Source organism: Helicoverpa zea, chromosome 22 (genome assembly GCF_022581195.2).
Source record: "Helicoverpa zea isolate HzStark_Cry1AcR chromosome 22, ilHelZeax1.1, whole genome shotgun sequence".
Taxonomy (NCBI): domain Eukaryota; kingdom Metazoa; phylum Arthropoda; class Insecta; order Lepidoptera; family Noctuidae; genus Helicoverpa; species Helicoverpa zea.
The window spans coordinates 7,761,521-7,781,493 of NC_061473.1; the positions used below are offsets into that span (position 1 = coordinate 7,761,521).

General features: G+C 36.8%; 2 protein-coding genes, 1 long non-coding RNA gene and 1 other non-coding gene across 6 annotated transcripts; 1 reads left to right on the forward strand and 3 right to left on the reverse strand.

The window, feature by feature from the left end:
- Positions 1 to 125: 125 nt before the first annotated feature.
- On the reverse strand, positions 126 to 13,811 carry LOC124641334 (heparan-alpha-glucosaminide N-acetyltransferase-like). 2 transcript variants are annotated; one of them, XR_006985665.1, is made up of 11 exons: positions 13,444 to 13,811; positions 8,323 to 8,542; positions 7,147 to 7,270; positions 6,559 to 6,735; positions 5,910 to 6,081; positions 5,362 to 5,435; positions 4,575 to 4,705; positions 3,941 to 4,108; positions 3,200 to 3,423; positions 2,441 to 2,669; positions 126 to 2,214 (listed from the first exon to the last, which is right to left on the reverse strand). XR_006985665.1 is itself a non-coding variant. In XM_047179395.1 (10 exons), the coding sequence occupies exons 1-10, from the start codon at positions 13,691 to 13,693 to the stop codon at positions 2,491 to 2,493; spliced, it is 1,719 nt and encodes a 572-aa protein (XP_047035351.1). In that variant the 5' UTR covers positions 13,694 to 13,811; the 3' UTR covers positions 126 to 2,490. The 2 variants fall into 2 exon arrangements, 1 of the variants encoding a protein (XP_047035351.1); XM_047179395.1 differs by having other exon boundaries at positions 126 to 2,669.
- On the forward strand, positions 3,339 to 4,748 carry LOC124641335. Its single transcript, XR_006985666.1, has 2 exons — positions 3,339 to 3,445; positions 3,880 to 4,748. It is a non-coding gene; the product is annotated as an uncharacterized LOC124641335 (long non-coding RNA).
- A 640-nt stretch (positions 13,812 to 14,451) lies between the features above and the next one.
- LOC124641301 lies at positions 14,452 to 19,841 on the reverse strand. Of its 2 annotated transcripts, none has more exons than XR_006985661.1 (4): positions 18,185 to 19,841; positions 17,370 to 17,492; positions 17,049 to 17,124; positions 14,452 to 14,689 (listed from the first exon to the last, which is right to left on the reverse strand). XR_006985661.1 is itself a non-coding variant. In XM_047179350.1 (4 exons), the coding sequence occupies exons 1-4, from the start codon at positions 19,147 to 19,149 to the stop codon at positions 14,477 to 14,479; spliced, it is 675 nt and encodes a 224-aa protein (XP_047035306.1). In that variant the 5' UTR covers positions 19,150 to 19,841; the 3' UTR covers positions 14,452 to 14,476. The 2 variants fall into 2 exon arrangements, 1 of the variants encoding a protein (XP_047035306.1); XM_047179350.1 differs by having other exon boundaries at positions 18,887 to 19,841.
- On the reverse strand, positions 18,459 to 18,547 carry Trnay-gua. The gene is given in 2 exon segments: positions 18,459 to 18,494; positions 18,511 to 18,547. It is a non-coding gene; the product is annotated as a tRNA-Tyr (tRNA).
- Positions 19,842 to 19,973: the final 132 nt, after the last annotated feature.

The following is a 19,973-nucleotide window of genomic DNA, read 5'->3' on the forward strand; positions in this document are numbered from 1 at the left end:
TTCAAAATTGAGTTCAAAGAAGCCACCGTAACATACAAAGCAAGTTAAATAAAATCTTATAACTCATGAATTGTAAAGTTTATAGTTAACAAATGGAGCATATGGAATACTAAATAAGACAATAATTTAAACTTAACTTTTTATTATAATCACGTGAAGTTACAATATCTTTGAAACTTGACAAAAAACCGCGATCCTACATATTTTGTTCGACCCACATAAATTATTAAGACACATTTGACTACATCGCTTCTCATTTTGCCTTTTTATAGTTATTTTTCGTCAAGTTTTTACAATATATTATATTATAACTAAAACTAATTATATTTTTGGACTATGATCTAGATACAAAACTGATCAATTCATCTGTTTTTAAGATATTTTATTACTAAATATGTTTTTTTTTATAAGGCTAATATATAAGTAAATGTGTTTTTACAAGAATAGTGACGTCATATCAAGAAAAAGTATTTAAATCATGAAGGTTTTAAATTGCGAGATTCCGATGAGGCTGCCATATACGTTGGAATGATGGCTATGTTTTAATGCTAATGAAAATAATGTGTAAAATTATAAATCATATAAAATAGTCATAAAACGATGCAAAATACTATTGAACCAAAATACTTTTACAAGTAAATATTAAGCGCTCATTATGTTTCAACTTTCTACAAATAAATGACAGAGACAGAATGATATATTTTTAATACATTAAAAGAAAAATAATTATGAGAACAATGACACAATCCAGTCTAAATGTGTTAGGAATTAACCATATTTTAAGTCTGAATTTATAATTAATTTTAACTTTCGAAAATCCTTTCCTTTAATTCTTTGAGCAAATCAATTCAATTTTATTTGTCTACCACTTATCTAACTACTGCTTTATGCCAATTTTCAAAAATTTTATTTTAGTTCTAAGCATAACCTTGAATTTTAAAAAGTTTTCATTCTAAATTTTAATTTTATCTTGGTTTAGTACATTTTGGCGTATATTACTTGAATAATTTAAATATATCAATTCATTTACATTTTTACATCCAAAACATTAAAAATAATTACAATATTAAGTCCCATAGTGGTTATTGATAATTTAAAAAGGCCAAGACACAAGCTAACATTAATTAATCCCTCATATATGTATTATAGCAAATTGGATTTTTACTCCAAGGCGATAAACATTTTGACTCGAAATAAAAAACATACATGTAATTTTTTCCGTCCTGCAATTATATAAAAAAGAACTCTATTTGTAAGGCGATAAAAATTAATTTCCTTTAACTGCTTTTTAAAGCAAATTTTTGCTTCAACTTTTGTGAGAAAAATAGCTCTATTACATGGTATTAAAGACGTTTTTCCTTCGTACATATTAATAAGAACATCTCTTATACTTTTTAACAGGAAGACAACACATATTTATAGGAAATCCTGAAATGAATATATTGTGCAATGTACAGTAAACTGCACATTAGTGGTAGCTGTCATGCACCTTAACTCAATAGTAATAAGTACGATTTTCCTATAAAACTGTTACCACTGACCTGAAGTTGACTGTACATCAAATTAAAACTATTTTCGATATTTAGTATAAAGGGATGTCCTTATAAACGGGTATGGTAAAAAGTTATTCAATACATATTTTAGAAAGAAATTATTTGCTGTTGTAAAATAAGCTTTATATATGGCTCATTTGTGTATTATTATACTTGTAGCAATATCATTATTAAATTACGGCTAGGTACCGTAAGTTGACTAATTAGCTAAAATTCAATGCGTTAAATAGTACATTTCAAATGCCGTTTATTATTTTCCGAGAGTTGATCTACTACCTAGAAAATTTATCAACTTACGAGTCTTGTTATTTCCCGGTGACATACACACAGCTGACACAGCAGAAATTCCTTTAGCTCTTACAAGGCCTTTTAGACACTTTTCTTTTTCCCACTTCGTCCTACATTGGTATAGTAAAATAGACGTTAAAACAATGTGATAAAGACGCGTTTCATAAACCCAGTGACATAGTATGAATTTATTTCCTTTATTAAATGAAATTGTATTAAAAATAGCCGTATTATATGGCTTATCACATCGTCCAATATTGCTATAGTAAAAAGGACGTTATTACAATGTGATAAACACGCGTTTCATAAACCCAGCAGCATAGTATGAATTTATTTAAGGAAGTTGTATTAAAAAGAACTCTATTACAAGGCCTTAAAGACACTTTTCCTTCTTCCGACTCCGTCCTACATTGCTATAGTAAAAAGGGCGTTATTACAATGTGATAAAGATGCGTTTCGAAGTCTCAGTCAGAATTTATTTCCTTTATTTAATGAAATTATATTAAAAATAAGTGTATTTTAGGGGGATTAAAATGTATTTTCGATAGTTATTTTATTGCTGCAGTAAAAAGAACTCTATGACAAGGCCTTAAAGACACTTTTCCTACTTCTGACGCCGTCCTACATTGTTATAGTAAAAAGGACGTTATTACAATGTGATAAAGATGCGTTTCCTGTGCAGCGCGACGCCGACGGCCAGCCATATCAACATGGCGGCCGCATGAGTCGCTAACAGCTGCGCGTGAGTGGGAGCCGAGAGGGCCCAGTGCAGAGGGAAGTTACGTTTCAGGAGTTCACTGCCGATGTACAGGAAGAGGGCGTTTTGACCTGTGAGAGAAAATATATAAATAAGTTAATTATGTTGCGGAGAATATTGAGAACTTCGTGGCTAAGGTCAAATCGAATCGATAGAACATAAGGAAGGTTAAGCAGCGCTTGGCGCATTCAGTCCGTAGATAAATTGGTGTGTCCTGTTTGAACATTTTTGGCAGTGATTACAGGTAGTCAGATGTCAGAAAGTCTGACAACCTGTCTTACCAAGGGGTATCGAGTTGTGTAACAGGTAACTGGGTTGAGGTTGTCAGATAGGTAGTCGTTCCATGTTAAACACTGATACCCAGCTGCATCCGGTTAGACTGGAAGCCGACTCCGACTTACCACATAATAAACTTCTTCCCGTAGCCAGATAAAATGTAGTCTATGTTACTCAGGGATAGTCTAGCTTCCCAACAGTGGAAGAATTTTCAAATTGGTTTTGTAGTTCCGGTGCTTTCCAGGTAGAAACCAACAGCCAAAAAAATCTTTTTTCTGTACTATATTAATTACTATATTAATAGGGTTTCTTATAGATAACTTACCAGCATAATAAAGCGGTCTTCCCCCCCACTTGGTCTTGAGGTCCACAATGAAGTACAGCGCGGCTTGTATGGCGAGCGCGAGCGATGACGTCACCAGGCAGTACGACACCGACCAGAGGTTCTTATTGACGGGTATCGGACCTCCGTTCTTCGAGAACATGCATAGAGCTCCGCCGGAAACGCCGAAGATTATAGACCAGAATACCCAACGCATTATTCGGGCCCTGGAATAATGAAGATAAATAAGTAAGTTATTAATGTTTTAGAGCTAAGAGTTTCTTTATTCGCTTGAATGCGCTAATCTCAGGCACTCGGTCTCAGGTAGCTCATATATTTTTCCTGGGGTGATTAATATATGTATGTATATTAATATTGCAAAACTGCAGTTTGTTTGAACTCGCTAATCTCATAAACTACTGGACCGATTTGAAATTAAAGTACTTACAGTATATATATATAGCCTTCCTCGATAGTCTAATTATCGAGGAAGGCTATAAGAAGTACGAAACTTTTTATAAGGAGGCGAAGGTGTACCATAAGAGACGCGGGTAAACAGTAAAAAAATGCAAGTCTCAATGCAAGTCAAGTTTAATAAAGTTCAAGCCAAACTTAATGGCGGCCCCGATGATCACTGCACAGAAACTATCACCGCACAAGTCACCATCAGATACCATCTTTAGGTATCACCGGGTACCTGTACTCTGAAGTCAGTCACACGCCGCCATTGCGTTGATCACTCACCTAGCATGGTTGTAAGCGAGCATGATCCTGGTGGCGTGGGCGCCGGCCTGCACCACCAGCACCCCGGACAGGACGCCCAGGATGCCCTCGGGGTCGTGGGGGACACCCGTGTGGTACAGCGCGTGGAATGTACCGCGCTGGTACAGGTGAGCTGGGCCTAGTACCAGTCTGGAATGGAAGAAAGTAGAGGTTAGTACAAACAAGATAATAAATAAATGGTAGGAAGAAAATACAGTTAAACGAAAACCTAATTTAGTTAAAATATAATTTAATTAATTTTTTAAAGGACCAAGGGCAGTGAAATTGTGAAACAGCACAATGAAATTGAACTTGCCTGCGATATAATTAAATTAAGGATTCAGCAATGCTGAACATTAAAACACAAGTACAAAGTGCAATAGTAAATTTTTAGTATATCTTTTGTATTTTGTTTACAATCTAGTAAATAACTGTGAACATATATTAGTTGTAAATAAAGTTTATCCGTCGTACCACAAAAACATGTCAACGTCAGTTAAACACTTGTGTAAAAAAATAACAAATTATGACGTTGAAATGAGATCCGTTTTGCAATCACACATTTTTTAGACAAGTGTTCAACAGATGTTTAAGTTTTTGTAGTAAGGGCACATACCTGTCGATGTAGCCGGCGATGCCCGCGGTGCAGTTCTGCAGCGACTGGTTGTAGGCGGAGAGGTGCAGGCCGCCGGGGCCCATGTAGCCGCGCGGGCAGCCCGGCGCCGCCACCAGCAGGGTTATGCACACCTAACGTAACAATCATATATAAGAATCTATACATAAGTAATAACTACAGGTCTTTTTTTTTAACGACGTCAAAAATCATCAAATGACCCCTCCCGCTGTGGGTTAGCAGCGGTGAGGGAGTGTCAGACTCTTACTGACTAAACACCGTCGTGTTCCGTCATAGGCCTTTTATGTACAAGGGCCGCGGTATCTCTTTCGAACAACCCGCAGCCCCGGCAGATAACTACAGGTCTCAAAAGAGCTCGTGACTAATCAGAGACATTTAATGGTTACTTAAGCCGTTCCTTAGAGCAGAATTTCTATGAGAATCTGTCACTAAGGAGTGACTTAAGTAATCATTAAATGTCTTTGAATGCGGGGGTAAGTGTGACGCGCTCCAATAAATAAATCGGATCCCGGCTGTCATTTGAAAATCTTTGACTTTAGTTACGGGTAGTCAAAATCCAAAAAGTCTGACCAACAGTCTTACTAAGGGGTTTTGGATTGCCCGGGTAACTGGGTTGAGGAGGTTAGATAGGCTATCATTCCATGAGGCATACTCAGCTGCATCCAATAAGACTTTATTGAAGTGACTGTAGTTAGAGTGGAAACCGACCCTAGATAGTTTGGTTAAGGCTAGGCAGATGATTCACTTTCGGTCGTCAAAGATGATTTACCTGTATGGCAACAAGAAGGAGAGTAGCCAACCACTGCTGCCAACCAGCGCTGATGTCACGGAATAGAGAACGACCTGCAAAGGAAATAAATACTACAAATCTGGTCAAATGTAAGTCGGCTCCACAGAACTGTAATTATTATTATAGCGGCAGCAAAAATACATCGTCATTCATCTGACATTGCAACTGTCTAACTTTGTTAATGTAATTTGGCGTTTTGGGGGTTGTCTTTACCATCGAAAAATGCTGATTTTACTGATATTAGCCATGTTTTAATAAACGTTTGTTTGAGTATTAAGAAAACATGGAAGGATTGCTTGAGAGAAAATAAAATAAGCTGCAGTTCAAATAGGTTTTCTTTTACTGGGAAATCATCAAATGAACCATCCCGCTGTGGGTTAGCAGCGTGCACTTACTGACTAAAACCCACCATGTTCTTTCCTAAGTCTTTTATGTACCAGGGCTGAGGTAACTCTTTCGAAGAATCCCGCAGCATCGACAGGCCTGGTGGGTCCCGCTGGGGTTCGCTGACTCTGTAGTTCAGTTACCTGGTGTAATATCCTGGCTGGTCCTCATGAAGGCACACTCCAGGGCTCCCACGATGAGGTACATGGCAGCTAAGCGTTGCAACACTCCTGGAAGACGCACGTCCAGCCACGACGCGTTGGAGGAACCCAGCACTATGCCGATCATGGACAGCATGAGAGAACGGGTCGCTACCTGGTGAAGAGGTGGAAGATTTCGAAGAAACTGTGCTAAGATATTCAGGGTTTTGGGTCCAGATTTATCGACGATATAATAGCCATTTGTCTTAAAACCGTTAAATATGAATTTCCACATACAATTTTTCAAGTAAACATATATATTTTTAAGAAAGTCTCTTACTACTAAAAGTTTGTTCCTCCTTCATGCAAAAAGTAGATGGATTTTGATGAAACTCGGCAGTAATATATGCTTGTTACATTAGCTATATAAATAGCCTATAGGCAACTTTTTATACCTCTACATATGCGGGAATGAGTTCCCTGAGGAAGGGGGCGAAACCGCTGGCAGAAGATAGTACTTTATATTTGAAGTGTATGGTATGGCGGCCACCAGCATAATATTATTATTCATATAAAATGTATGAAAACTACAAGAAAATATGCAACATTAAAGAGTTTTCCCCTAAGATTTTCTAAAACTATGTATACTTACTTGCTGCAAAGCATTGATCCTCGGCAGCGAAGTCCTAAGCCTGGCGTTAAGGGACAGCACCAGAGCTTCTCCCATAGCGAAGGCGAACCACGGGAACACCACGTCAGCCACCGTGAGCCCGTTCCACACGCTGTGCGAAAATATGCCGTACCCACCGCCGCCCGCGTTCACGAAGATCTGTAGGAGTTAAAGGGACTTCTAGAAAGTTCTAATTTGAACCGGCTGTCATGGTATGGGCATGTGATGCGGAGGAATGAGAGTCATGTTGTGAAAGGTGATGAGCATGACCGTGGACGGATATAGGGGAAGACGACGACCGAAGAAACGATGGATGGATTGTGTGATATGGTAACCCTTGTCGGTGGACCGAGTCCCTAAAGATTAGATATAGACTAGGAGTTTTATGTTCAAACCCTAAAGGCTCCAAAACCTGAACCAATTTGAAAAATTCTTTCACTATTGAACATAGGCTATATTTTATCCCGGTCTCGACCACATCGTAGTTGGGAAAAGGTTCGGAAGATGAGGGGCAGTAGTTCCCACGGGACCCGGGAAAACAGCTAGAAAATAATATGGATGGTCACTTACCATAAGAGCGATGGAGAGTCCTCTAAAGATATCAAGCGAGCGCAGGCGAGAGCGCGTGGGGGATCGAGGCACGCTCGCCTCCGCTGTCAGGACGCGAGTCTCGGAGCCCAGCTCATTGTCTTCTCTGTAATAGATTATATCGTTTTATAAAGTGATAAGCGGGTAAAACCGCGTAGCATATGAGTCTAGATCAGGCTCATGAAAGCTAAAAAGATGAGTTTGTATTGCAAGAAACTGTTCTTAGCTTTAAACGTCTTAGGGCACAATTCAACGACAATCGTTGTTTATATTAATTATATTATATTTATATATTATATTTATTATATTAGGTACACGGAAAGTTATTTTTTTACAAAGATTATGTTTTTTGCTACTTTTTTACTAAGTTTCGATAGCAACTGTTTAATTTAAATTTGGGACTGTTTACAAGTCCCAAATTTAAATGTATTTTCCACTATTTTAGATTAAAATACTATAAACATGTATCCCCATAAAATTAAAGCATGATATTTTCTAGCCGATTGTCGGCCACAGTAGCTGTTCTATACATAAGGAGATCAGCCAGCATGATAATCCCCGTGAGGCATGCAACATATGCACATGCAAAAGGAACAAAATGTCAAACCGCGGTTCGATTCTATCCGAAGGGCTCTCCACTAATGCTATAGGTTGTCCAACACCAGGCGCCCTCTGTGACGTCACGGGCGAAGATACGTCGTATTTTATGTTTTCCCTATAACGCGTTAGAATTTAGAATTATAGCCTAAAGTTTGGAAAAAGCTTTAATTAAAAACACTTGTTTTTCTTTAAATAACCATTTAAAAGAAAGAGTTCCTTCTGCATGTGCATATTTTTTAGGACCTAGATATATCTTACTTTATTATTGAAAAAACTCATTAGTCTAAGGCCCATTTTCACCAACAACACAAACGTTAAGGAAAACAGATGTTTAACATAAAATAAACTCCAATAATCGAAGGTAAACGTTTTATTTGGGATTAATTGCTAGGACTATTGATTCCCAAAGCAAGGATGACAAAAATTAGGATTTAAGACAATTCCTCTGTTGTAAAAAAATACAGCAATTACCGACCGATTACTTAAAGAACTGTCGGTGAAATTGGGCCTTAAGATTTTCAGAAAATCCACAAAACAAATACCAAAAATGTTACTAACCTGGCAAAATATCTAGCATAAAATCGTCCAGCGACTACTCTCTTGCCGATGCCCTTAATGACATACCACAGGGTCGCCATTGACAGCAGAATGACCACCGCAGTCAAAATCGGTAGGAAAGCCGCGTCGGGCTCCGCTGTCATACGGGGCGTGCACGGATCTTTAATATCTTCGGTGAGGTTGAGGGAATACTGGCCATATTCACCGAATTGGTATGTCGCTGTGGAAAGAAGGTTGCATGTGAAGTGTCAAAGTTTTTTTTTGTTTCGAACTGGCTGTTTCTTGTGGCCGTGACCCGAGGTCATCAGGGAATTGTTCCGCGCACCTGAATAAAAAGTAATCTATAGCCTTCCTCGATACCTTCACACACTACTGGGCTACTTTAACACTGAAATATTTTTTCTAATCGGTACACGGTACAGTAGTTCTTGAGATTGGGGTACGTGGAGTAGTGCCTATAGCAGTGGTTCTTAACCGGTGGTCCGCGGACCACTGGTGGTCCCTGGAGGCATTCCAAGTGGTCCGCGAAGCTTTGCTTCGCGACGTTGCTATACGTTAACTAACTTTATTTTTATCGACTTATTTATGCGCGCGCGGGTTTTCGCAAAATTTTACGTAATTTTGGTTTTGAGTCTTAAAAAATAATTAAAATTTCGCGCTCGCTTCGCTCGCGTATTCAAAAACTATATGCCCTTACTTTTGCATTTGTCAACAAACAAAAAGTACGTTTGGGCTAAATTTTACGTAATATTTGGTTTAAGTCCGATAAAAATTTCGCGCTCGCTTCGCTCGCGCATTTTTGGAAACTACATAGGCATATGTTTATCTTTTTTTGCATTTGCTTACCTACAACTGCCGACATGCGTTTAGCTTTAAGGTAGTACTGAACCAGACTACAGAAATTAGCAGTACACAACAGACTTCATAAATGCAGTCACAAAAATCTCATTAAATTAAATCTGTAAATTTTAGTTTTTTTTGCTAAATAATAAAGAACTGAGTGCTAATTATAAAGTATACTTGTATTCTTTATCAAAGAACTCTCAATTTAGGTAAACCGATGAGGTGGTCCCCGGCAAGACAAACTTTAGTTAAAGTGGTCCCTCATGTCAAAAAGGTTAAGAACCACTGGCCTATAGGATGAGGGCTGAAACCGCTGGCAAAAGCTAGCTAATTATATGAATACTATTTGTCTGTGGCTCTGGAAAGGGTTGAAACAGCCTTTGATGAAATAATCATAGCTTTTTACCAGGCTTTATTGTTTAAGAGATGTATACAGGGTTACTGGTAAGAAGACCGCATCCTTTCATGAGATGATCAGTACGGACAAAGACCATGGGATACACGGGGCAAAAGTTAACCCGTTTGAAGATAATCGATTTTCTTTTGAAATAATAAAACTTGTCTGGTGAATAAAAAGAAAATCCATTCCATTCTTATGTAGCACTATGCTATAAATTGAATATTAATATTCAATGGGTGAAGGTTCTATTAGTTTTATTACATAAGTCTAGGATTGGCATTAAACTAGGTTGTTGCACCGATGGCCTTTGCAGTCATATTGCGAACAAGCTATTGAATAATAATAAAATGTGAGATTATCTGATAAAGAACCCAAGATGGAATTTAAATACATATAAATCTCACAGATAAAAATCTTGTTGAGAAAATAAAACTATTTTATAAGTTGCCTGTGAACTTTTCTTTCTAGAATTTTAAATGATTGTTACTAATATTAGAAATGCGAAAGTAACTCTCTCTGTCTGTTGGTCTGTTGTATGTTTGGTTCACAGGACAGGCTGCTAGAGCCTGAGAAGGGACACAGGCTACTTTTTGCCTGCATGGATATATCGTGAAACATACAACGTTACATGTATAGTATATACTGGTGTTTGTAGAATTTTTAAATACATTTGTGTGAGGGTACAGAAACCTGTCCCTCTGGTTTCATTGAAATCTGATATTAAAATAAATAAACAAAGCTGGACCAAATTCTCTGACGTTTTATATTAATTAGAATTTAGTGTGAACCCAGCGGTAGGTGTAAAATCAGCATAACAAGTCCTTATCCCATTTAGAAAACCAGTTTTCAAACAGCATTTTAGTTCATTAGTTATTCTGTATTAGTTTAAGATAAATATATTTAGTTGAGATGAATATTTATAGAAAATTAGCTCGCAATATTATAAAGTTACTTCTTAGAAGGGTCTGGAAAGTATGAAGTTCCATTTCTACAGGAGTGAAACTGTGATATCGGTGGTAATATTTAATTTCCTAACTTAAATCTGAAGAAAAGGTTGTCTGGAAGAAATCGCTCTTAGCGATAAGACCGCCCATTATGTCAACTACTTTAACTATTTAGATTTAAGATCAAGCATTTAAAATTGGTGTACCTAATAAAGAATATATCTATCTATCTATAATGACTAACTGTGTTTGTCTGCAGGGTACCTATCATGGGTAAATTCATATGTATCAGTGCAGCCGTTTCAGAGTGATTGCGTGGCACAGATACAGAATTGTAGACAAGGCATATAGCTTATGATAGTAGATTATAGGGAATGTTTTAAATAGGATTTATTTAACCTTAAACAACCATTATTGAAAACAATAACAAAGGCCTTGTTTGAAATCTATTGTTCAGAAATGTTCTATTTATTAGACCAATCAATGATAATAATTTTATCAGTATTTAACTTGAAGGAAATACTTAAATATTATGATAACTGACAATGTGACTTTGTTATTGTTTGTTCACTTTCATGATAAAATAGCTGAAAAATTTTATATGAAGTTTTTTGTAAAGATAGTTTGAAGACTCGGTTATAGGTTTTATAGTTCATCATCATCAGCATTTTACTGCAATGCTTCTTCTCATACTGGGAGAGCAATAACCACCATATGAGATCAAGGCGGATTGCCAATATTAGACTTTAAAGACCAGGCTTTGACGAAATATTCGATGTGTATTTTATTTCTGCAGTGAAAGGGTGTATGTGACGGTTACTTCAAAATTCTAGGCATTAATCTTTCATTGTTCAAAGTGAAGTAATAAACAATTTATTTGTATTTATTAACTTGTCATAATCTGATCTGGATTCTGAAACTCTAAGTGTAATTGTAGCCTAATCGATTTGTGGACCCCAACTGTCAGAACTTTAAGCAAAAAGTATTACATATTTTGTTATTTGCCCCAGCACTGATGAATTAGACCTGAAAACGGGCTGTCGAACAAAGGAGTTTGGGCCCTTTATACAATTTGTATGACTAAAACCTTCATGGTACCTAGCCTCTGCATTTACATAGTTATCAAAGAGTATGAATCACGTGAGTGAACTAAGATATACTTCGGCCGTTCAGAGAATGCGTTCCTGACACCTATCAGTTAGTCACGACTAGTGATGGGCACAACATAACACTGAGTTCGTTACCGTTCCTTCAAAATGAACCGCCGCATTATTTTAAGATTATTTTCGTTTTAAATTGGCGGAATCATTTGTTTTATATTTTAGTTATTTAAGTGGAAACCAAAAAAAGGTAATATTCATATAATAAAATTGTTTTATTTATTCTTTGTTACAAGTACAGTGAATTGAATGTGCTAACAGAATATTAATCAGACTCCGATTTGCTTGAGGAGGTGGTGTCTTCATCATCATCTTCGCCTACATGTATAATTATATTATTATCAATAACAGAATCAATCCTGATATCTCGGTCTAACAAAAGCCGGGTAATCAAATAAAAACAGATCGAAAACACTTGAAAAACGTGGTCTATGCGCACGAAACGACAACGGACGACTGTTTTAGCGTCACAAAATGGCGGCCCATAACGCCATTTGGGGTTACCATTTTTAATCTAAGTATAAAAATGCGGTTTGGTCATAGTTTTATTTTTATTTTTCATAAAAGTTATAATTAAGTCTTATAGTCCATTATTTTCCAATTCTTAAAAAGAAAATCAAAACGTATTATTTTATATTATAACTGTATAAGAACAGATTACGATACTTGCCTGTTATTTTTAGCACAGCACTACAAAATATAAACCGCTGACATAACCTTGTAATAGCGCAGTATAGATTTAGAAAAATATTGTTTACCAAGTTATTTGACACTCAGTTTGGCACAAAATTATAACATTCATTGATTATTGATATAATAATGTTGTTTTAATGCTCCTCAATTGTTAAAACGGTAAACAACCAGCAAAAATATTTTTATCGTAACTGCAACGCCATTGCAAAGTTACGTCGTCAGTTCAATCGCGACGTGTCAGGAACGCATTCTCTGAATGGCCGAACTATAATAGGGTTATGTTTGAATGTTATTGGATTACCTCGTTCATAGCTTCCTTATGTACTACAAACTTATTTTAAATATTAAACCTTATGTCAAAGGGATAAGGTATATAATGGTTTATGTTAGTTAGATGATGTGAGTCTGCCATTAAATAGCATACTGTTTCTTATATGTTGCATTTGTGATTGCATTGTAAATGATTTTGAAAAATGCATGTTCGATAAAATTCTAATTATTTTATTTGTACAGTTGAAATTATTACGAAGTTAAGAAACACAGATTTTTTCAAATTGGGGGTAGTTTATTACGACTGTGTATTTTAAACTTTTTACAGTTTAAACATTTGTGCCATCAAGAAGATAAGAACCAAACATAATGCATAAATAGAAGATCATACACTTGTATAGCTCATCATAAAATGTTATTAAGATGGAAAAGGCATTACTCATCATAAAGCCAATATTTACAGACTACCTACACATCATTGCCTACTCTGCGAAAAAAAAATGCATTGAACCAAAACAGCATTTCACAATACTACTTTTACTGAAACTTTCACAATCAACCAGAAATGGGCAGCTATGTGTGACTCATTCCAATTAAAACAAATATGAAATTCAATACCATAAAAATAACTAATCCAGATCGGTTTCAAGTTCTCAAAAGTGCTACATATCAAACCTATTTTCTGATATGCACGATTCTAATTTTAAATAACGTGAAGCGTGTTGTTTATATCCGAACAAAGACAAAAGGTGGCGGAACAATAATATTTCAGCAAAGAATGTGTCAAGTTGCAATAAACAGCTGTACGTACCAGTGCATATTTCTCCATTGCCACTGCGCACTGCGTACCTCAGCGGGCTCCCAGTACCCAACACTATAGCCCGAGTTTCAGGTATCTTCGCCGTCTCCAGCAAAACACAGCCTTCACATTCTTCATACTGACTCCAAAAACTCACTTCTTTAGTCGTAATAATTTGTAAACAAGCTTGGTCGAATCGTAATTTCGTGCCATTGCAATCCCTTATGAATGATCCAACGTTCTCAAAACTGCCGAACGACATTTTTCCGAGGATATCCTACATCAGTTTCGCGAAAACAACTTAATTATTCAATTTAAAAACAATGTTATAATAGTGCACCGTCACAAAAAACAATCTGCGATTTGCGAATGAATGAAAGTGAAATGTCAACGTCATGTCGGTGATTCATCTGTGAATGAGTTACGAACGAGTGAAGTATATTTCCTGTTTCTAATATTTTTATTATAGATACGAGTTTTTTTGCCTCACCCATAAATATCTATCTTTTTTTTACCTAACGTAATTTTCTACTACACTGCGAATCTCGTAGCGAACCATCAATGATAAACGAAACCGTAAATACGAGAATACATTTTGATTGTGATATCAAAAACGAACCCCGCCCGTTTCTCTTTCATTAAAAAAATAAAGACGAATTTGATGATGATTATATAATTCTATCTTCTTATAGTTTGTAGAGGGCCAGGAAAGGTTTAAACGATAACGAAGTTCGCGGGATCAGCTAGCAACGAATATAATCTAATCTATCAGGACTGAATTTAAATTTCGATTTTCAAATAAAATCTGGCGATTGTGGTCAGACGGGTCAGACTCAATTTCAAAATTCATTGCCATGCTGAGGTCGGAACGTTTACAGAGCTTTCACACCGGCGGTTTTTCCTTCCGTAGCAAACCGCAACAGCGATGTTCCCGATACATTCACAGCAGAAAAATACTTATTTTCCGAGCGGAAAATCCCCCAGTGTGAAAGCGCTGTTGAAAAACTAAAATAAAAAACATGTTTTGTAATTATTTAATCATTATTTATACTGGATGCCCAAAGAACAAGTGTAACACACGCCAGAGAGAATTAAACAGTTTAATTTTGACTTCTTCCGGCAAAAGTATGGGACTTTCGCGCGTATCGTGTGCTTCGTAAAACCATTCCGGAAGTGACGATTGCGATCTGATGAAATAATGCCACTGCTTCCTTCCGATTTCCACTATTAGGATAGCGTATGGGCCTTTGAAGTGCAACTGAAAAATATAAATATTATTTAGTTCATTAATAATTCTACAAACAGAAACTTTGCTTTGGGACTCAAAAAGCGCGTAAAAAAATAAGGAAATAAATTGTTTCTTTTTCATTTTCCCCATGACGTCACATCATGTTTTCTCTCTTTCTTACATCACTACCTGTCTCTTTCATTTCGCGCGTGACGTCACGGACGTCACTGGCATGTCATTTGTTTTACAACGATCTCTCTTTCTCACATCACTGCCTGTCTCTTTCATTTCTCGCGTGACGTCACTGGCATGTCATTTGTTTTACAACGATCTCTCTTTCTTACATCACTACCTGTCTCTTTCATTTCGCGCGTGACGTCACTGGCATGTCATTTGTTTTACAACGATCTCTCTTTCTTGCAGCACTACCTGTCTCTTTCATTTCCTGCATGACGTCACTGGCATGTCATTTGTTTTACAACGATCTCTCTTTCTTTCATCACTACCTGTCTCTTTCATTTCGCGCATGACGTCACTGGCATGTCATTTTACAACGATCTCTCTTTCTTACATAACTACCTGTCTCTTTCATTTCGCGCGTGACGTCACTGGCATGTCATTTGTTTTACAACGATCTCTCTTTCTTACATCACTACCTGTCTCTTTCATTTCGCGCGTGACGTCACTGGCATGTCATTTGTTTTACAACGATCTCTCTTTCTTACATAACTACCTGTCTCTTTCATTTCGCGCGTGACGTCACTGGCATGGCATTTGTTTTACAACGATCTCTCTTTCTTACATCACTACCTGTCTCTTTCATTTCGCGCGTGACGTCACTGGCATCTCATTTGTTTTACAACGATCTCTCTTTCTTACATCACTACCTGTCTCTTTCATTTCCTGCATGACGTCACTGGCATGTCATTTGTTTTACAACGATCTCTCTTTCTTACATCACTACCTGTCTCTTTCATTTCCTGCATGACGTCACTGGCATGGCATTTGTTTTACAACGATCTCTCTTTCTTACATCACTACCTGTCTCTTTCATTTCGCGCGTGACGTCACTGGCATCTCATTTGTTTTACAACGATCTCTCTTTCTTACATCACTACCTGTCTCTTTCATTTCCTGCATGACGTCACTGGCATGTCATTTGTTTTACAACGATCTATCTTTCTTACATCACTACCTGTCTCTTTCATTTCCTGCATGACGTCACTGGCATGTCATTTGTTTTACTACGATCTGTCTTTCTTACATCACTACCTGTCTCTTTCATTTCCTGCATGACGTCACTGGCATGTCATTTGTTTTACAACGATCTCTCTTTCTTACATAACTATCTGTCTCTTTCATTTCGCGCGTGACGTAACTGGCATGTCATTTGTTTTACAACGATCTCTGTTTCTTTCATCACTACCTGTCTCTTTCATTTCCTGCATGACGTCACTGGCATGTCATTTGTTTTACAACGATCTCTCTTTCTTACCTCACTACCTGTCTCTTTCATTTCCTGCATGACGTCACTTGCATATCATTTGTTTCACAACGATCTCTCTTTCTTTCATCACTACCTGTCTCTTTCATTTCGCGCGTGACGTCACTTGCATATCATTTGTTTTACAACGATCTCTCTTTCTTACATCACTATCTGTCTCTTTCATTTCCTGCATGACGTCACTGGCATGTCATTTGTTTTACAACGATCTTTCTTTCTTACATCACTACCTGTCTCTTTCATTTCCTGCATGACGTCACTGGCATGTCATTTGTTTTACAACGATCTCTCTTTCTTTCATCACTACCTGTCTCTTTCATTTCGCGCGTGACGTCACTGGCATGTCATTTGTTTTACAACGATCTCTCTTTCTTACATAACTATCTGTCTCTTTCATTTCGCGCGTGACGTCACTGGCATGTCATTTGTTTTACGACGATCTCTCTTTCTTACATCACTACCTGTCTCTTTCATTTCCTGCATGACGTCACTGGCATGTCATTTGTTTTACTACGATCTCTCTTTCTTACATCACTACCTGTCTCTTTCATTTCCTGCATGACGTCACTGGCATGTCATTTGTTTTACAACGATCTCTCTTTCTCACATCACTACCTGTCTCTTTCATTTCGTGCATGACGTCACTGGCATGTCATTTGTTTTACAACGATCTCTCTTTCTTACATCACGACCTGTCTCTTTCATTATATATTTTCAACTGAACAGATTTGAAAATTCTTTCACTGTTGGAAAGCGCCTATTTTTCCGAGTAAAATATACTATATTTTTATCTAGGTATGTATGGGCAATAGTTCTCACGGGACGCAAATGTAACCACGGCAAAATGGCTAGTCTTTTATAATTAAGAGTAATTAAGTAACTTACTGCCACGGATGGGGTGCTATCGTAATCATGACTGTTGTCAGTTATGTACGAATCCGGTTCACTGCTTGACGGCAAACTGAAATTAGTAATACAACAGGCTTTTAAAAATACTGCCTAAATACCTAAATATCTCTCTACTAGGTATGCTAACTAATATAATAAAGAGGAAATATTTTTTGTTTGTTTGTAAACTTGGAAACTACTAACCCGATTTGAAAAATTCTTTCAATGTTATGAAGGTAGACTATTCCCGAGCTACAGTCTTCCCGAGTTACATAGGCTATACATTCTGCACTCGGCATTAACTTTCTAGATACGTACGCAAACTTATTAATCATTTTGATGAACTCCTTCTGCAGATCAGCTCCTGGAGGTACCTCCACTGCTAGATTAGCACGTTCAGGGTCATCTTTCTTTACCCTCGTCTGGGGTGGACGACGGCGACTGTTGAAAAAGAGGTAAGTATGGAGATTTGTAGGAGCAACTTTTTGTAGATTACATAGGTGATCTTCACACTGCCCCGCATCACGCTGCATCTTGCGTGTCGACGCACCTACGCGCGTTCCTCCGGGAGTGCAGATCTGCATCATCGTGCGGGGTTTTCACGCACTCACGCGCGTAGGTGCGTTTTGTAAATTCACGCACAGCGAGTTCCATTTTCAAATATACACGTCACGCCCATTCAAAATCACGCGCGGCATTGCGGGATTCAGTGTGCCATACCTTGCGTCTCGCCCCGCACCTACGCGCGGGGGTGCGTGTTTCTCCGCATGTATGTGCGTGATCCGCATGAACGCGCGTGGATGCATTTTCAGTGTGTTGGACTATGCGTGTTTTCCATACAAACGGAGATATTTCCATACAACGGAAAAAAACGCATCCACGCACTACGCTGCATCATGCGGGGCAGTGTGATAATCGCCTTAGGACCAAAGCGGCTAATACCTAAGCCTTAGGTATTAGATGTCTGGCTTGACTTCATTGTTAGTGTAAGAATGTTTAATTTATTATTTCTTATGTTTAAAAATAAACTGCATGATGTAAAAAGCCAGCCATCATCTCCTTTTCTTGGATTATTAGTTTAAAAAAGTATTTTAGAGTTAGTAAAGACTAATGAACTAATGTGAAAAACTTACTAAGGTTTGATTTTTTAACGCTTATGTAATAAGTAAACAAAAAAGTAGTTAAATGATTACTGTATTTCAATTACGAAATTGTTATTATTAGGTATAGGTCATTGATATGATTAATTAATTAAATTAATCCGCCAACACTTCAAGAGCACGTACACCCTTATCTTACAAGATAAAATAATAAAACCAATTCAATTAATTTCAACTGTAATAGTCTTTCCAAAACATTTTATTTATTAAAAAAAAAACTATCTAGTATGAACAATATAAAAAGAATTCCTTCGAGCCGGATTTGAACCAGCGACCTATGGATACCAATTTGAAACCATCTACAGTCCACCGCTCTACCAACTGAGCTATCGAAGGTTCGAGAAAGTGGTCCAAATTACAGTTCCTAAACTGCAGAGTCGCTCAAGAGTAAATGATGAACTAGTTTCGTAATTTCAAAACGTTGAAAATAAATGGTAGAAGTATAGAGATAAGAACGTGGTTTAGCCATGTTTTAAAACTGTATTTTAGTATCGTACATTTGATGCACTTTCTTTTATTACATCACGAAATGTTAATAATAAAGCTTTAATGTACAATTAAAAAATATACCCAGGTGTATATATTTATGTTATCTATTTATACGCGGAGTTACTGATTATTATGGTTATTATAGTACACTCAGACGCAGTAAAGAGTTAACTCATCATTACTTACTTTCTATTCAATGGTCCAACATAATCAAAAAACTCCTCCAACTCTGCTGTATTCCCAAGCCTTAATTTCGGGGCCATCCAGTCATTTCCACTCAACGATAAAACCCATAAAGGTTCTCCTCTATTTACAAACTCTACCTCTTTACTAACAGGCCCAAGTCTTCTAGGATTTATGGCATAAACACTGGGATCATCGGATTCAGAAAAAAAAAGTTTGGCTGAAGATTTTGAAAAAAGAATTGTGATTATGAATAAAGAAAACATGGCTATTAGCTATGGCCGTAAGTAATGAACTAATACATGAAATAATTAAACAAATAGGTTACTGCGTAATTTAATTTACACCTGAGCAAATAGCTGTATAAAGTATGAACATATAGGTACTAGCGACGAAAGTAATAATATAACTGTTACGTCATAATGTAGGAAGTCAATAAAAAAAAAGTTTAATTACGCTAATTTCCAAAATTACCTTAATTTATTATAATTAGCTAGACATTCTAATTTATAAAACTATTGTAATAAAAGACGACTTAAAAATTAAAAAATATCCATTTATTTATTAGAACGTAGCCTTATAAACACGTTTATCATAAACTTTAACGATTAATCTTTTATTTAAAAGGTTTTTTTTTTGTATAATGCTATGGCTATTTTTGTAAGTAAATAAAAGTCCCGAAGTTTCGTCTTTATCTTATTTAAGCCTTATAATGTACTTAAAACCTCATTCGTAAGTTCTAGCTAGTTCTTTTAAATAAATCATTTTCTTTATTATGCACTGGCATCTGCTGACTGTCGGAAACTGGGTTAAACTTTATGTTGACTCAGAATATACCAGGGATAACATAGACAACATCTGTTTCTTTATAGAGTAACTAGCTTCCGCCCGCGTAGAGTTCGGTTATGTTGCGATTCCAAGAGACTTCTTCAAAAGTCCGGGATAAAAACTATCCTATGTTCTTTCTCACTATATCTGTACCAAATTTTATTAAAATCAGTTCAGTGGTTTAGACGTGAAAGCGTAACAGACAGACAGAGTTACTTTCGCATTCATAAAATATTAGTAGGGATGCGATTTCTTTATAATC